The sequence below is a fragment of the Cariama cristata genome, unplaced genomic scaffold, assembly GCF_000690535.1.
Source record: "Cariama cristata isolate BGI_N322 unplaced genomic scaffold, ASM69053v1 scaffold3258, whole genome shotgun sequence".
In the NCBI taxonomy this organism is placed as follows: Eukaryota; Metazoa; Chordata; class Aves; order Cariamiformes; family Cariamidae; genus Cariama; species Cariama cristata.
In genome coordinates, this window is record NW_009632677.1 from 1,056 (window position 1) to 20,286 (window position 19,231).

Sequence of the window (19,231 nt, forward strand, 5' to 3'; positions counted from 1 at the left end):
AGGCATGGTCCTCACCAAAAATATCCTGTCTAAATTTTCAGTAAAGACTACGATGCTGAATAAGGGAATAAAAATACAAGTGTTAATGAAAATGAGATACAGAAATGGACATTCTAATACCTGAGGAATAAAACTCAAGTCAAAAAAAACCTCTAGATTCACCTGTTACATGATTCTAAGGAAACCAGCACACATATCTGGAAGTAAAGAAAAAATAACTGAATCTATCAAAGTAAAGGAAACACAGCTGAAGCAAAGAATAACAGTACCATTACTTAAAAAGCAAAAGTTGTGATAAGTGCTGGTCTGTCAGTTTGCTCTTAACAATTTGATGAGCCTTACAAATAGATTTTAGGAGGGGAAAAATGGTAAATGAGTAAATAGAAAAAAATATAACGTGAGTTACCAAAACACTGGTTCTCACAGATTCTTTGACAAGTAATTTTCTAGGTAAAGGAAATGCAATTCATCTGTACTACAGAAAAGCTTCTTGCATGTTCCTCAAAATACTACCTTAGATGAAATAAAAGCAGAGCACCTGAACTTTAGGTCGGATGAGGACTGGCCTAAAGAGGAGATAACAGCTTGTAATGAAAGGAAAATTGTCAGGCTGGAAGGGTCACCCATCACAGTATTTAAGGGTAAGTGTTGGGACTGATCCTATTTACAGGTTAGTTAATGATTTTGGTACAAAAGATTGGCATGTGCCCATACATTTAGGGATATCATTAATAGAAAGCACATCAAAAGGCAATATAAAGTAAAACCAGATGACGTTGAAGATGAAAATAAACTGCATGGGAGTAACACAAAGAATCAGTTTCACGATTTCTTCCAACAGTGATTTCCTGGTACTTTAGTGGAAAGATACTACAACTTCCAAAACTAAAACAGCAGTTCAATTATAGGAATTAACATGTTTTAATGCAGGAGAGAGGGGGAGAAGATTAAAAACCTACAAAGAAAAAAGGACAGAGGAAGGATTTTATAAAGTGGCACAAGTAAAACTCACTTGTCAGTTAGGGCAGAAAGGGTGCATTTAAAGTACCTATCTTCTGCTTGGTCTAGGTTTAAGGCTGCTTCTAAGAACTATTTTCTGCTTAAAAGATTTTCCAGAACAGAATAAAATACGTTTAGTCTTTTTGAACACAAAAACTTTGAAAACAGCTCATTTGTCAGTGGGAAAAATGGGAGAAGATGCAGTAGGGCTGAAGATTAGCTGAAGAAGTACGAGTAACCTTCACAGCAGAAACTAGAGGAATGAAAAAAACCTACTACTACTACTACTATTAAACCACACACATCATCAAAATTGTTACTGTTTCCTAATAGTCTAAAATATATTATTTCCTTTAGTTGAAATAAAATTAAAACAAGCTATAAACAAACTGTAAACTGATTCTGTTTAATTGAACACATGTTAAAATGTAATGGCTAAGTACAGAGCCACACTAACATGCCCATTCCTTTCAGTGGAGTTAAACCTTTTCCTTACAGCTGAAGATCTTGCTTTAGTGCTAGTAGTGTGACAACAATTTAGAAAAATTGCTTGTAGGCAGCTTTCTGCTAAGAAAGTTTCATGCTAGCTTATCGCACTGAGATATGCAAAATGTAAACAACACTGTTTACTCTGTTACTTCTTTCAATTTCAATCATATGTGCTGGATACTAAAAAGGTTTCAGATTTCTTCTTTATTATTTTATATTTTTATTTACACTTTGTTCTTGTAAAAAATAAACCACAGTAAAATTAAAGGAGCCCAATTCTATGATCAGTATTTCCTTAACTTTTATATTTTCACAGGACTTCTACAAACTATCATCTTTGCATAAATGTTTACTTTAGACACTAGCCTCTGATTAACACCAAATGTTTTTTGAAAATTAGAAGATTCTACATATGATGAATTTCCCTTATCTATCACGGTAGTATATCTTTAAAGAAGTCCACCAGATTATTTAAACATGAACTCCCATGCCTCAATCATTCCAGATGTTTGCAGGCAAATATATACTTTTATGAGTCTCCTGATTTCATTCAGATTTTCCTTGATTTTCCTAAAAATCTAGTAATAAGTTTCTTAACACCCTTTTGATGCAATGGGGTCATCTGATGAAAAGGAAGAAAAAAGAGTTACAGAATAAAATCAAAGAAAAAATTCATTTCAAAGACTGTAATAAAACTATTACTGAGCTGTGCCACACATTCAACAATTTGTTCTCTATTAGTTCAAAATCTGCATTAACAGATCAGCTAGAATATTCTTCAGATCACCCCTATGGCTCCGGTTTGTAACAATCTCTGTGTGCACACTTCAAAAAGCCTAGCAATGAAAACTGCAATTACAGCATGAACTCAGTTTTTAAATAAAACGCCACCAAAGTCCAATTTAAGTAAGCACTATGTTGCTTAGGTTCTTTGGTTGTGAGCCAAGAGAGCTGAAAATGAAGTTAAATCATCAAGCTGGGATATTCAATTTTGTTGATTCCTCCCCTCCCCGCCACTCTTTTTAACTATAACCAAAGATTTAAAAAAACAACAAAACTGGGATGACTGTCAGTACGCAAAGTACTTGTACTTAAAATTTATCCAAGAGTTTCATAAGCTGACAGAAAGAAAAATGCATTTTAAAATAAGAAAATCATTAAACATGGGTCATTTACCCTCTCATACCTGTTTAAACAGTTGAAGATTAACAGCAGTTTCCAGGAACTGCTTAGTAGTACTGGAACGATGCTTCACAAAACTATTCTCACAGAAAGTTACAGGCTCTCCCTAAAAAATTTGAACAGAAAAAGTTAGTAACTACAGTATACAAATATGCTGATTTATTTAAAATTCTCCATTACAATTTTATTTCTTAAAAGTCAATACATAAAATGATTCCTTTTCAAGCAATCTTGATAAACATTCATCCAATTAAAAAGACAAACAACAACAAAAAAAGCCCAAAATCTTCATACAATATTTACATAGTCTCAAAATACATGTTGCAATTGAACTTCTGGTTTATTAAGTCAGTCTACAATATATGAATTGCAAGGAAAAGTAAAGTGGTTTACATTTGGTTCATGTTACCTTTATAGCACTCTTCATTAAAAATTTCAAGGAAGTGATTCAAACTTTGAGGAAGAGCAGGTCCACTGCTTCAAATAGTTTAACATGCATTATTGTTCAGGATTACTCTGATTCCCTGGCATGCTAAACCAGCAATACTAGTAAACCAAAACTCTAATTCAGTCCAAAAATATGTATCTGCACCAAATTATTTTTATTTTCACTCTACCAAAACATGACATTGATAAATATACTGTTGATTTAAGAGGAAATTATTGAAATATACATCGATTTTATTTTTTACACAAAACAAAAGCCACAAAGTTTTTGAAGCATTGTTATGGAGAAAGTCCAAACAGATGAGATTAATATTTAACACAATAAAATGTATTTCCCCAACCTGGGAAAAGCGCATAGCCTATAGTTACGAAAAACCCTGAACCAAAACACTTTGATGATTAAAGAAGATAAAAAAGTATTCATTGAAAATGAAGTGGTTTTTGAAAAAATTATTAATGAAAACAGCATTCATTTAAAAATAAAAGGTGCTAATAAGATTATTTATAAACAGTCACATTGACTTCTATGTTATTTCCTAATTTCATTCAAAATTTGCTATCTTCAGTGTGCACAGACCACTGGACATTTCTGATGAGCATTCTCTCCAATTCTGTTATTCTTGTCAATACTTTGTGATAAATACTCAAAGCTGTTCGGCATAACTGGAGAAATAATAGGCACATTACAAAGTTTGTGCAGTGATCAAGGTACGTGAACTGATTTCATCGTAAAGCCAAAAGGCCTCTCACCCAAGTTTACAAAACCAAAGTAATTACCAGGTCAGAAACAATAGCCAAGGGCCTCAAAGACAGAAAATTTAGAATCCAACAAAATGCCACAGCTAAACCTACCAAAGAATATTTTACTACCCAAAAGCTACATATACAGTGCAGTCCCACAACATAATAAAAGACACCTCAGCCATTCAAAACAAAAAAGATCAAAGACAGCTGCTATACGGATCTTCACAATAGCTCCAACTGTTAGCCACTTTCAGGACAAATTAATTCACGCCCGTGATTGCCACAGCTTTCCGCTCCTGACTCTAACTTTAAACCACACACACTACTTCACACATTTTCCTGTCATTCTGGCTGACTCTGCCGTTATGTACTTCCAGAATATCACAAAGCATTTTCTGCATGTGACCTAGGTGACTGTGTGGAGTAGCTCTAAATAATTTTCAACTGCTCTTTACACCTTGCACTTTGAATTTAAATGGTCCAAGCATGATCCAAGCAAATGTTGCAGCAAAAATCACTGTGATGTCATTTTAAAATCCTATTCCCTAAGTCTCTCTTTTAAGAGGTCCAGTCCTACTCAGTGAAGTACTTAAGTTCATGTTTAACTTGTTTTTAAGTTTTACATCCTTACTTCTTTATGGAACCTCTGATTTTAGAAAAGAAATCTCACTGGAAGAGCTAGAAGCTATAAAATTTACCTAACGTAATCCTTCCCCTTTCAAATGGTAGCTGGAACGCTGTGATATGCAAACCCATTTCAGTACAATATGTAGCACTGTGTCAATCAAGTCTCCAGGAGAAGCACCTAACTTACTCCACTTACTACTTATCCCAAGATAACTGGTCAACACTGTAGCGATGCAGGACATGCTGGATCTGCCAAATAGCTTGAAATATTTGTGGTACTTTAAATAGCACTGCCTTCCTGACCCACTTTGCATTAGCTATTCTCGAGCTCCTAAAGACTCTTGTCTTAAGAAGATGACCCCAAGCTACTTAGCAAATCAAAGTGCATCAAAACAAATAGAATAGTCTCCAGTGAGACATGGTGGTATAAGACATAGTGTTCCTGAGGGCAGACTCTCTTCTCAGTTCTGTCGCTCTTCAGAAAAACTTCAAGGCAGCAAATTATAACAATTCCCTATTTATATTTTTTGTTGTTGTTGCTGTTGAGGTTGTTATACAAAGAAATAATTTGTAGAAATACAGAGGCTTTGTGGGAGTGCAGAACTGACTAGGTGATGGCTCATGACATACTATGAAACATTAAATTTAGGACAAAAGCGAGAAAATAGTATTTTCAAAACATACTATTTAGAAAAATAAAAACTAAGCTATGCCTCCACTACCACCTCCCCAGTTGTTTTGGGAAAGATGAAAGAGAAAAAAAGAGAGGTTATCTCCCAGCAGAAGAGAAAGCAGGCATGCTTGCTCTCCCTTTCACATCAGCCTGGGAAGAGAGACCAGTCAGATGGTTTTATTTGATGGCACTTCTGCCCAAGCCATGTAACAGAACACCAGGAAATGGTAGTTCAACACACATTTTTAGTGCATGGCTGTAATATTTTCCCAAATACTTTCCTTTAATCGCTGGATGCTTCAGATACCTAGTAAGCACTCATGCATTGGTGCATCTGTTCCCTTATCAGTACAGTTCAGAGACAGAATAACCAAAGCTATTCTTTAGCTGAAAGTTTTTATAGATCTAAAGAGAGTTCACATCCACAAGTCATCTATGTTATTTGAACCTACTGTGAGAAAGGTTACTTTAAAAATCTGAGTAGGTTTAAAGTTCCTACCTGTTCAGCACATGAAAATGAGAAAATCTGTTGAAACCTCCAGAAATTCCACACTGAAGTTTTCTCAGGGTATCTGCTGTAACTTTACTCAAATTGCATTAAATAATACAATTAACTCCTAGCTCTTTTACTTGTTCAAGGCTCTGAACAACAAGATTGTTTTCCAAATAAAACTTTTACAAACCTTCAAGATTATTACTGTAAATGCAAATCCTTCTGAAGTGCTATTTAAAAAATAATTTGTTGAATCAATATAAACAAAAATAGCTCTAGAAGTTTTCACACGTAAAGCTTATAACATTCAAGTTTCTGCAAATACAACTGGGTACCTTCAGAAACTGAGTTTCAGAGGAATGTTCCACTGATACTTAACTACTAGACCATCAAATGGCCCCTGCCGTATTGATCTACAATGTACTTTAAAAACAAGTTCGATCAAAACCCAGTGGGGACTCTATACTGAAAAGTAGACAGCTAATACTCAGACCAAACAATCTATGCCCAAACAAGATATCTATCCTTTTAACAACAGTTGCTATAGAATTTTCTTCACCTTTCATAGCTTGCCACACACAGCAGGAAATCTAAGCTACATTCACATTTTAAGCAAGCTATTTATACAGACCGCAATGGAACATGAAAACAGTGAGCTAAAACAGCGCTATCATTTTAAAAGGAAAAATAATCTAGATTAGAAGGTATGTTTGTGTTTCCTAAATCTAGTGATATTTAACTTGAACAAGAAGTACAAACATTTTAATTGTTTATTTCAGAAAACATTCATATTGCTTTAGCATGAGATGACTCATACCAACTATTTGTACTACTGCTAGAATTAATACAGTTTCACACGGTAGTTCGCGCTTATTATATGAAGAGTACAAGGTAGGTAGGTATGGCCATAGCTGCTTCAGTTTTATATAATTTATTTTAAAAACAACAAAATTTTAAACATAATTTTGGTTTTGGTATTAAAATTTCGCTCTTTAAAATCCAGGAAGTACAAAGCTGAAATGTCATCTGCTGTCATGACATTCAGAGATAAAGGCCAGAGGATAACTGAGTATGACCTATGATACTACTTAGGAAGATGACATTTAAAATTACAAACAAATTTCTGCAAAATTTGCAAATTTCTTGCAATCTACCCAAAAGAAAAAAAGATTCTGATGTACTGATATTTCTTATAGTCACAATTAAACCCTACAATAACTCCTATTAATACAATATCTATATTCACTAAAGGACTACTACAGTCCTTAGTCCTTAAACAATATAGTTTTCAACATGTAAAATAAAATTCTTATGGAAGTTACAATAAACAGTCATAACATATATTACAGAGGGCAGTTCTGGATTGAAACACAAACTATGTTCTGCCATCTCATTACTCTTTTTCTGTTTCTGTACTCTGCTGTACTTTCTATGCCTAACTCTCGGGGGAAAGGTAAACAAGCCAATGCCCATTTCAAGAGATATCTCTCTTCATGAGGTTTCATTTTGAAACTCAATTATAAGCAATCATTATTTACGCATTCTCAAGTAACTCAGGTGCATTCTGAATCTTAAAATACCTTTTTTTCCTCATATAACATTTAATTGTACCTTGATTTACTGCATACTGAATACAGTATCTTCATCTGTTGGAGAGCTGATGTCACTACTTAAAATAGTGTCAATATTGGCCCAAAGCACTCCAGTTAGCATTCAATTAAAGTGAGGTCTGACAGGTTGTGCTATCTTCAAGCTGGAAGTTATCTCGGCACCCCGGCGTGCTGATGAGACCATGAACTCCTACTGCTGAGCATTCCAGAGCAGGCCATTAGCCTTTGCTCTTCATTTCTTAATTTCTGATGCGTGATGTTACAATGATCATAACTTAAAACAAAGCTATCCTGGGTTTATTTCTTTTGTTTTAACATCAAGAGCTTTGAGGACTTCTTCCCCTAAAGATTTTTATCAATTACTTCATCTTTTGTTAGCTGGTTCTTGAAGAAAAGCCAGTCTTTCAAAGGTAGAAAATAAGTTACTGTTGCTTATATTCCATAATCTTTTAATAGATATGCCATGAACTAAGAGGATTCGCTTATTTGAAATACATTTGAAATGCATTTGTCTTGCTATGATGAATTAGCTTTTTTAAAAAATTTAATTAAAAAAAAAAAAATCACACCTGTATTTCCTCCTCATGTTTGCTGCTTAGGAGGAAACAACTTTTCTGCTTTGCTTATTTCCTGATGATGTTAAAATTAATCTCTATCATGCTGAATATTTTTATACTCATTATTTTTCTGCTGCTTTCTCATTCTGCTATCTACCTCTCCCTCTTAAGACATAGATTGGGAATATTGCCTGTTTAAGAATTCTTTACATCATATAGTGTTTTATTTACTGACGACATTGTATATGATTAACGGAAAAAATTTACTAGTCTTCACTTTCATCTGCAAGTTTTGCACAAGTACATGAGTAAGGCCCGTTTCTCCTAGCCATTACAGAGTTGTTAAAATGTTTGATTGGCATGGCTCTTGTCTGATATAAGGAAGGATGCCTAAAAAATACCCATGAAGTAAAATAGCTAGAAAAACACAACATTGCACATGCACTGATTGACAAAATGACACAAACTGCACAATTGTAATCTTTGTATCTAACTTCCACCTATGCACACAATTCTGAAACATGGAACGTGCAGTATTATTCCAGGATAGATTCCTAAATGCTGGGCCACCTAAAGAAAATAGGAGCAACGAAATGTTCAAGGCTAAGTTGAGACCATCCAAAGCAAACATAATTTGGATTTGTATATGCATTTACATGATGTAAGAAGCATTTAACTCGCAACACTCTAATCACTGCAATGCCTCATCAGGGTTAGACTCTTGTGATCAAAAATATTTGTGACCACTGACGTTGCAGATGGCACAATGGCTCACGCTGCAGCTGCTAGCTGGGTGAGTCCACTCATGCACTGACCACTTGCCTTTCTATATTGCAGGGCTCCTTAGAGCAAAACAGTTTGAATGGTCTCATTGCCACTGCTGGATACTTCCCCAAAGTCCACGCACATTCCCCTGTCAGAGCATCTCACTCAACTCGAAGTGGATTGCAGTCCTCTACATGAATGAGACCATAAACAAAAACACTGTAATTCATCATTCCACTGATGATATTTTGTTCTGGATTATTTTTCAGTCATTTATCAAATAACACTGAAGCAATTTTTTCAACCATCCCCACCTACCGTGCATGAACTGGATTCCTTCTGGATTAAACTAAAGCAGAAAATGAGTTCCAGCTAGTCATGGGTATAGCACCAATTGTACTGTTTTGCTCTACAGATCCACTCCTATTATGCAATATTTGCTAATGTAAAGTGTAGCATAGTACAAAAATACTTTTGGCAGTTATATCAATTTGACCTATTTCTTTAATTCAATATCGTGATTAAATCACAAAAAACAACTATTTCCACTTTTCTTGGAAACTTCTACTGGATTAAGTTTTTTATTATCATTTATTACACTAAAAAATATGATCACCTTTATCTATTACTGGTCATATTTCCTGTCTGCATTAGAGTATTCAAATTTTCCATATGGTCTTTCGGAGTCCCATGAACTCCTTTCAAGACCCCTGAAGCTTCCCATTTTCCCTTTCACCAATCATTTTTTCAATAATTGCTAGACGCTTGTTCAAGACATATTGCTATACCAAGGAGAATCTGTCCTATGCTGAAAACAAACAGTTGCACAGAATGAGTGTTCAGAGTGACGAACAGCGTTTGGAGTGAAGAGAAGTGTTGGATGAGTACAGACACTATTAAAGCTGTTCTTTACTCAAAGTGAATATTAATGACGTTTCATGTTTCAAGTTAAAATCATACAGAACACACTGTTGCAAGGAAAACAGTTCACTTCAACATATTTTTCAACTTAAGAGCAATTGATAACTATCCAAATACACTATTTTATTCTTCATCAGGATGTTTGCAATCCTAAAAATGGTACCCCAAAACCTCTCAGTTCTAGATTTTGAAAATATGACAAGCTTATTTATAGCAAAAGTATTTCAAATCTATGTAGAAAATATTCTCATTGAAGTATACCCCCTACAATGCAAATAAAGTCCATAGCTGTGGTTTGGATTTCCTTATTAGATCTCTAAAACAAAGGGTAGTATTTTCTTTGCAATAACAGTTCACAAGTTTTGAGACTTCTGACAAACAGTTCTAATACAGTCAAACATGACTTGATTTTTTTGAACTTCCCAATTCACAATGCATTAAACTGAGTTCAAAAGGCGCATGTAAAATCAGCTGAACAATCATGGGACAACTCCTCTTAGTTTCTATTAATCCAGAGTAAATTCAACTTCAAATAAATTTGTCTCTCAGAACAAAAATTCTGCAAAATACCAAATTAGTTAAAACTATGTGAATACAGCTCAAAATAACACACCTTTTTTTTTTTTTTAAATATGCTGTGTCTTTGGACAAATTCATGCCAATCCAAGATATGCTAGTGTTTGCCAGCAGACTTCTGCCTGTTAAGATATTCTGAAATAACGTATCTTTAAAAAAAACCCAAGCCATCAGGCCACAATGGTTTCATTACATTTTCTCTTATATGCAATCAGTGGAGCCAATAACAAAACAGAAAAAAAAACGCAAAAGAAAATAATGCAGAACGAAAGACTGCAAAGGTCACTTTGACAAATGTTTGCCAGTTGAAATGATGCATGGTGCACTACTTCCAATACAGTGAAAATATAGGTATCTCAGAGATGCCAACAGATCAACTGAAATAAAATGGAAATCAGTTAAAAGGAAAGCTCATTTCAACAGAGATGCTAACCAGAATGCTAACAAACTTGCACATTCAGTTCAACAAACCTACCAAAACAAAGGACATACTGGAGCCTATTTCTGGTCAGAACAGAGGTAAGGACATCAACCAGACTGATATTATTCTGTTTGCATATATAGAATGTAGATTAAGACACTTTCTGACTTAACAGCTTTTACTGTAAGCTGCCATGAGCTGACACAGACCAGTGTGCTCACCTTTGGACTAAGGGACAAATTAGATAACCCTTCCTGAAGCAACGTCAGGTAATGCCACTATGGAATAAATGACAACTATCTGTTTTGTTGAAATTATGTGTTTTAATGAAACTAGTACTGTGTTGAAATCCAGCGATTTTGAAAACAGGTACAGTCATTTCAATACAGTATGCAAACTGGCTTTCCATATCATAAAGAAAGTGATAATGACTGCTAAACACAAATACTTGAACTAAACCCTTAAATATTACTTCATTTCTGCATGGCTTACTTTTCATTTCAGTAACAATGGCCACCAGTGGCACAGAGAGCTAGAGTGTAAAACACTCACGGCAAAAAAGACTACCTGTAAAAGAACTACTTGGGTAGAAGGAAGAGAGCGCCATACTGTATTTTGATGTTTCCTCCAGGAAAAGGCCTCATCTGGATTTAATAACCACCCTAGCCATTTCTGCCAAGGAATACCACGTAGTTCCTTACCCAACAACAGAATGCAGACCCTTCTCACCCCCAAATAAACATCCACCCACACACCCACCAGTTTTTAAAAACTTGACACCTCAAGCGAAGATGATTTTCTCCTATCAAATCTCAATATTTAACTGAACCCATCAGACCACCAAACATCATATCCTTGGAATCTAATTCAGCCAATGTCATCTCAATGCATTTTATCAAATAGAACTACTATCAGTAGTTTGCAAATATAATAGGAAAAGAATCTGGACTGACAGATGAAATGTATCTCTAAGTTGTTTCTGGTAAATGGTTTTATTTCTAATAGGCTCAATATGTGCCACCCTCATAAACCAAAAAGGATGAAAGCCCATAACATATTAATCTACTGAATACCAGCAAAATGTCAGAAACACAAATTCTGAAGTTCTGATGGGATGAAATGGGTTTTCATTTCTCCTAACTTCTCAGTGGAACCAAGATAAGTGTATAATAGAAGAGATGCATGTTTGACTCATTGCTGGCTTCTGCTATGAAATAAAATGCTTCTGGCCTCAAACACAACAAAGTCTCTAGACTGGTATAGTAAAAAATGACGGAGTCTGAAAGGCACAGCCTCTTCAGTTCTTCACCACATTAAACCAGGTGAGCTGTGTTTAAGTAGATTCATTAATACAATCTGATTTTTACTAAATAAATTATAAAAGTGATACAAATAAGAAAATAGATGACTTTGAACTAGTATTTATTTTTCAGTACAACTCACCGTCAGGAGGTGGTAATGTCTTCTAAATTGCCAATGTATCCCTAGCAGAGAGTAAGATTTAAAACGTTTTCTTTGAAATGTTTCAGACTGGGATAAAACATTTCATGTTTTCCTTGCAAAGAATGAGACCATGATCTTATAAATTAAGGAAAAAAAGAAGTAAAGAAGCCTTACTGGTTTGTATCTTAGTGCATCTCTGTAGGATCCAAACAGTGCTGCCTGTGCCCGGAGAAAGGCCTTGGCTACTCCATCACCCGTAGCTGTAGACTGCTTTTTCAGTTTATTTTTCAAGGCCGAGACCTGCATGACAGTGTGGAACAGTTAAATTAACACCTCAGAAATTGGTACAGCGAGGTATGAACCCAATCAGCAGGCAAAGCATGGTGTCTACAGGTCAGCCAAAAATTCATCCTCCTCCTTGATAGCTTATCTTTTTAACTGCAAAAAGCACCTGCTGGTCTGTTAATTGAAATGAAAGCAGGGGATGATGGTAGAGTGCTAATGCAAATTGGTTTATGCTCTCTTTTTTTCCCAAGGCCTCTTGACATAAATAAGCTTAATTATTTTTACAGTAAAATGCATGTGAGCCACTTTTCTGCAGATTTTTTTTCTCAATCATAACATGTACCTACTTGTTTTGAATGAAAAGAGTTGGATATTTTTTATTTATGCTATGAAGGTTTATTTTTAAGGACTCTTAATGGTCACTTACTATTCAGTTTTAGGGATTTTTTTTTCTTTTTTTCTTTTTTTAAAGTCAAATTACTATCTTACATCATTTCTCATGCACCACGGGAGCAGCTGCTACCACTATCAAATAGTTAGAGAAAAGTTGGTGTAAATTCAATGCTACACTGCCTTTGAAATCGCCCTTGAACATAAACATGTGAAAGCAAAAAAAATAAGAACACCACTTAGGAGGCACCTGTAGCTTTTTTTTAAAAAAAAAAAAACAAAAACAAACAAACAAACCATGATCATTCTTGGTATAGTTCTTGACTTTTTTTTTAAGGAGGTCTGTCTTTTTTTACTTGGCAAATAGCAATCACTGATTATACAAAATTAGAAAAAAAAAAAGAGAAATTTCAACTTAGATTACCTTTACTTGAGGATACTTTGGAGAAAATACATAATTCTGGAGTTATTACAGTATTCTTTAAAGATATATGGAATTATATCCAGTTATAGTCTATACTCTCCTAATTTTGATCATGAGGGACATCTGGAGAAGTAAGTCAACTCCAATTATGTAGAATACATTTCTACATCTCTTTGTATTGCAATATACCAAATAAAGCAATATTTAAGTTGCTAAATATTATACAAAGTAAAACTCAGAGTTACTCTTTAAACAGAACATTATAAACAAACTATCACCAAAACAGCTTTCGTTCTTTTAGAAATACATGCAAGAACAAGTATCTTTTTGTTTCTTTATGCAAGCAGTCCTGACTGCTCTTGTAGATGATGATTGTAATTGAAGTGTCAACCTAATTAACAACTAAACTTTGAATAATGCTAATGAGAACTGAACATGGCATCAGAGAAAAGACCAGCTCTACAGGTGATAAACCTTCACAGTAGTGACATTTTCCAGTGTAAAGTCACAGTTACTGTGATCTGATCAAAGAGAGAGACCCCCATTGGGTCCAATTATAACTATAGTTTTGAAAAAAAATTATTGAGTTATGATGTTCATAATCTATGCAGAAAGGCCTTTACAGTATAGGTCTTTTCCCCATAGCTGTGATCTTTTCAATTTATATCCAAGCTCCATAGATCTAGATAAAAGTTTAGAGCCTTATTCATTTAGCCCATGGAAAGCACACACTAAGGCTCGTTTATGTTTTTTTCCTTACACCTCAAAAGAAAAAAAAAGTACAAGTCTGAGTACAAAAACCAGTTAAGCAGTTCAAGGTTGAAAAAATAAATGCATGTCTTGATTTCCAGGTTTTTTTGTTCTGTACTGTATAATTATTTTAAAGTTATTAAAAGTAAGGTTTATTTAATTCCAGGGGAAATAAATTTATATATCCTTTGTATAAAGGACATCCGCCCATCAACATTAACTCAGTTTCAGTAAAACAAAGGCGGTAACACGAGGTCAAAAAAAAGAATTGTCAATCTTAAAATGTTGTCTCTGTCATGACGGACAAAGCATCTTCTAAGTATAAGGGAGGGAGAAGGTAGAAAACTCTCTACATTCTTCTAAATCTACATTCTTCTAAATTATACCTTGTAAGTTTGGGGAAACAATGACAGACAGTAACAAGGTAAAAGAAGGTAGGAGGTAAAGATGATGTAGAGGAGAGGAATTATAGAACAAAGTGGGGATGGGAAGGAAAACAGTATTTTCCGATTTTTCCAGTTCTAGCAGGATCTATGTATCCTAACATAAGTTGGTAAACAGGATGCTTTAAGGCAAACACATGTTAAAAAGAACAATAGAAAGCAACAAATCTCCCACCTCACTGCAGTATTGGTACGTTATTAGTTTAACAATATTAAGAACACCCCAACGGGCTGGCAGTCTAGAGGCGGGTTCTCCAGCACAAAACCATGTAAGTCAGATGCACATTTTTATCCTGCCATTCTGGAGGGAGTTTGAGCCTCAGAAAGGCTATGCTGGAGTTCAAAGAAAGTTCCTCCAACTTATGCTTCTCTCAGGAGGCACTGCTAAAAGGGAGGAAGAGCTCTACGAGATTATTCTGCGGAAGTAGTAGGAGCAGAGCGCTCTTAAGAAAAAGCCTTCAGAGATAATGTGAGCCACAACCCTGATTGCTCATGATTGCTCAGATCCATGAACCTAAAACCAAGGAAGTGTGAGACCCCTTTGGGTGACATCATTAATAGCTCTTAAAATATTAAAGAAAATACACAGTTCTGGCATCAAGCCAAAAAAACATCAAGCAGCATCTTTATCAAAATCTTTTCCTTATATATGCTTTAATCTCTCTACCTATCTATGACTAAGAAAGCCAAACCATTTTTCTCTCCTTCTTTGCATGTCTTAAGTAGAAATAGCCTTTTACAAAGTTTAAAAATAAAGAACTGCAGGAAAACAAACCACAGGGGTTAGAATGCTGTTAAAACATATTTCTAGAAGACACTAGTTATCCGTTTCAGAAATGGTATTATTAATTTACACTAGAAGCAAAGTGTTTTTCTCTCCTCCTAGCAACAGCTTCTCATAGGGAGGTGACTTCATTGGACTGCTAAACACTAGCAATGAAGAGCAATCATAGCTTCAGGAAGGTTTAAATAGAATAGTTTTTCAGAGATTTAGAAAGTCATGAGATTGATATGTGATTTTGCTTTCATATGTAATTAAGTGTATCTAAAATGTATAAACATATTGTGTTGGTCATTAAAACAAAAAGGGTAATTTTTTTAAATAGTCACCCTATGTCCTAAGATGCTGATCAGATGGTCATATTTTAGGAAACAAAGCATGACTAATATCTCTTCAATATCCATGTCAGTAGAAGAATAGAACTGCACACAAATTTAAAAAATAAATTAATAAAATAAAGTAAATATTAATCAAAGCTTTCACTCCTGCAAAAACTTAAGTGTGCATATAAATTTAAGCACATGTAGAAGTATTCAAAAACGTTTGTTGCTTCAGAAATGCAGAACTATGCACTGGGGTTCTCAATGACTACCAGATCTCTGAAAAAAAATTATCCAGGTATTTCTCTGGTATCAGTGACAGTTTTTACACTTTATTTCTTGGTGTTCCTCATTCGATCACGTCACTGTAAAAGTAAGCCCACTCTCAACAGCAAGTAAGTGAGAGAAGATGTCCGAGAACAGAAACGAAACAAAAACCTTACAACAAAATGGGATTTGGTATGATTTAATTCAATATGATTAATGAAAGGACTCTACATAGTTGATATTATCTACACACACAGGATTTAGGCAGCTCAGATAGCCCTCCAGCATTTAATCACAAATACTTATTTAGATTAAAACAACTACTGAAATGCAAATGTTTTCAAAATTAGTTGCACTTTTCAATCTCACGTTCTAGCTTCTAAAACTGTATCGAGGTACAACAGAATCTCAACTCTAAGAATTTATTCAAAATAAATAATTGCCTCGTAACACTGCAAACATTGATGACTGCTCTCAGTTTCCAAAATGTACTAGTAACATTTTTGGCTATTTTCTGATGGGAAAACATAGTAAGCTATGATATTTAAATTTTTTTACAATCTTTTTAGTTGCACTGTTACAAGCTGACCATAACTTCTTTGTAATACTACTAATCATTTCATTTTCAGAAATAATTTGCACTCTCAGTAACTGTTTTATAAAGTAACTTTGATTTTCCACGTGAATTACAGCCTACTTCTCAAATGCTACTTTTAGAATGGTAATGTTCATACATCCAATTTACAGTGTTAAAATCCTCTGACTTTAGAAATCTCAAAACTAAAACTCTAAAAACCCGTTTAGATTCTGTATTGCATCATAGTGTGTAGGCACCACATGCTACAAAGGTGATGCATCTTTCAACAGCTCTGTAGATTTTATGGTTAACAATATTAAACAACCACAGAAGATGCTAAAAACCTGTAAAGCCCATTGTTTTCTGAAGATCATATTTATAAAAATTCTGCTTAGTCTATGGAGAAGTCAGTAAAACTCGGTTGCTATAAGCAACACACTCAATTCTCCAAGCTTTTTTGAAAGCATTCAAACTTGAGCAAAGGAGTAGTCTTTTTGCCAAAGTTAACTGCAAGCAGGTATCGCAGGATCAGACCCAAAGTTTATAAATTTGTGTCTATGGTCTCCACTAATTTATATACATCACAAGTGTTCTACTGTCTTACATTATTGAAGTCATGACCTAAGTATTATTGTATTAGGGATTTTTCTCCCACAGAAGTAGCAACTTATTTTCATTTTTTTAATTAAAAAATAATAGACAAATTCACAGTGAAATGACGAAATTTAAAAACAAGTGTTCTTGTCAGAAGAGAGGAAAAAGAGGGTTTTTCCCCTCTCTAAGAAAACAAAGGATTCCTGAAAGTCTTGCACTGATTTATTTTTCCAATTTTAAATACCTTAGGAGTAGCGGAACTGCTACTGGCATGGTAGTATTTCTAACAGTCAATAAATCTAAAATATTATGTGTGAATATTGGAATGAAGCCATTAAGAAGATTACAGCATGCAACGCAGCAGAGGGTCCACATGAAAAAAGGACTGGTAATTCAGGACAACTGTGACCACTGACCTTTGCACAGTCAAGACCACTGGTCAGTCTGACAGAATAATAGAGTTCACATGCATAGAAAGTCATCTAGCCTGTAACTATAATTTAAATGCTTAAGCGAATAATCTAAAAATGCCTTTAAATCTCAGTTAATTTATTATGCAGTTTATTAGACAATGCCATATAAAAATGTTTTTTCAATTTTAAATTTATTACAAAAAAATTCACAATCAGAGCATTTTAATAAATATATTACTTATACATGGGTAAACTATTAAATACCTATGCTATGAGGACATCATCAGGCTTATTGATCAAGAAAATTAATTTCCTTTGGACACAAAATGCAGTTTTAGAAAAAACTTTGGAAATACTGCATTTCTTTTGTTAGGCTGTTAACCAACCTGGAATCAATTTTTGAAAGGGATAGTAAGACTAGACCTTCTTTTATATTTTCAGTTCTTCATTCTATTTTAACACCCTTTAGAGGTACTCATTTTATTTTTCCATCAGAAGTTTTACTGCCTTTGTATGTATGCTTATGAGGTTTATTTATACAGATTAAAATGCTTCACATATGGAAGTATCTTTGACATTTGCTTTAATGTTTTAAGTCTAACTTACCATTTTGACTCTATGCTTCCACGTCTTACACTTTTTAACCAATATGTTAGCAGTTGCACTGCCCCTCATGAATGCAAAACAAGCACAGGCATTTTGTCATTTCATAAGCCTAACATGGATGTTGTCTGTGCCTTTTGTTTCCATGTTTTCCAGCTATAATTAAACAATTTAATAGAAAATATATACAATTAAAGTGCTTTACAGACTGAAGTAGAGGAAGAGATGGGAATATTCAAATTAAAAGCTTCATTATGAAAACCTTGAATTCTGCAAGTATATTTTGCATAAGACACAGTTCTGTTTTGTTCTATATTAGAGACAGAACGAAATATTTTAAGTCCACTATGTAGTCTGTACACTTGGATACCCTTCATTAACATTAAGAATAGTAACATGCATATATCCTGGGGGAGAATATACTTCTAAAAGTATGAAGATCTGTATCCCTATTTTCTTCATGCTAGCCTACTCATTTAGAGATCATTTTGACGTGCATCTATAAAATACATGAGAAATCCCCCTCATTGCACAAATACCCATTTTTACTGTTCAAAGGACCTCCAGGTACAACCCCAGTATCTTAAGGAAGATGATGTCTAATCCTCAATTCCACATCCAGCTATTATTTGACAAGAGGTATGGACCTCCATGACATTATAACCTCAACCTTATTCACTGAATGCAAGGTCAGTTAAAATTACTGACACACCAGAAAATAACTTCTTTTTTACTTAACTTGTTACACTCTTGAATGATAAGAGTGAAGTCAAAAATACTGTATATACATGTATATATGTGTGTGTATACTTTTTCATACACTAACATAAAATGACAAAACATCAGAATAATTTTTATATAGTCTTTTACTACAGCCTTTTACTCTGAACTATAGTTGATACTGAGTCAAAAGACAGACTGACCAGCTGGTCTATAAAAAGTCTAGATTTTAACATCATTAAAATCAAAAGGGAACTGACATTAATATAATCATTAAGAGTTTGATTTCTATTGTACCAAATATATATAAATTACCAACAAAAAGACATAGTATGTCACTACAGCATCTTACTTTGAGTAAGATAGTTTGCTTTTATGACTTACAATTTCAGAAAATGTAACACTCTCTGATTTCACATTTTGATACAAAATTCTCTGCCTTGACAACCATTTGTGATAGCTTGAGCATCTATAACTAAATAATCAAAACAGTGGCTCCACAATGATATTCTTTCAGAGCTCTATTGGGAAAAACAAGGTAAGTGAATTTTGTGACTATTTAAAATGATATACAGAGTATGTTCCCCTATAGGCAATAAGGAAAAAAAAAAAAACGAGGGGGGGACACCGTCTGCAAGATCAAAGTCCAGAAAGAACTGGCACTTAATTTATCATCCTTTACAGACAAAAGACAGTTTTCGTCATTTCAAAAGGATC

The 19,231-nt window shown here is 34.2% G+C and overlaps 1 protein-coding gene across 1 annotated transcript in view; it reads right to left on the reverse strand.

Annotated features, from left to right (window-relative positions):
• Window positions 1-2,656: 2,656 nt before the first annotated feature.
• LOC104166495 (DENN domain-containing protein 1B-like) overlaps window positions 2,657-19,231 on the reverse strand; it is a gene marked incomplete at its 5' end in the record, with an annotated part of 126,425 nt that continues 109,850 nt past the window's right edge. Inside the window, 2 exon segments of the mRNA XM_009706439.1 lie at window positions 2,657-2,776; window positions 12,122-12,247. Coding sequence (XP_009704741.1) covers window positions 2,657-2,776; window positions 12,122-12,247 — 246 coding nt within the window.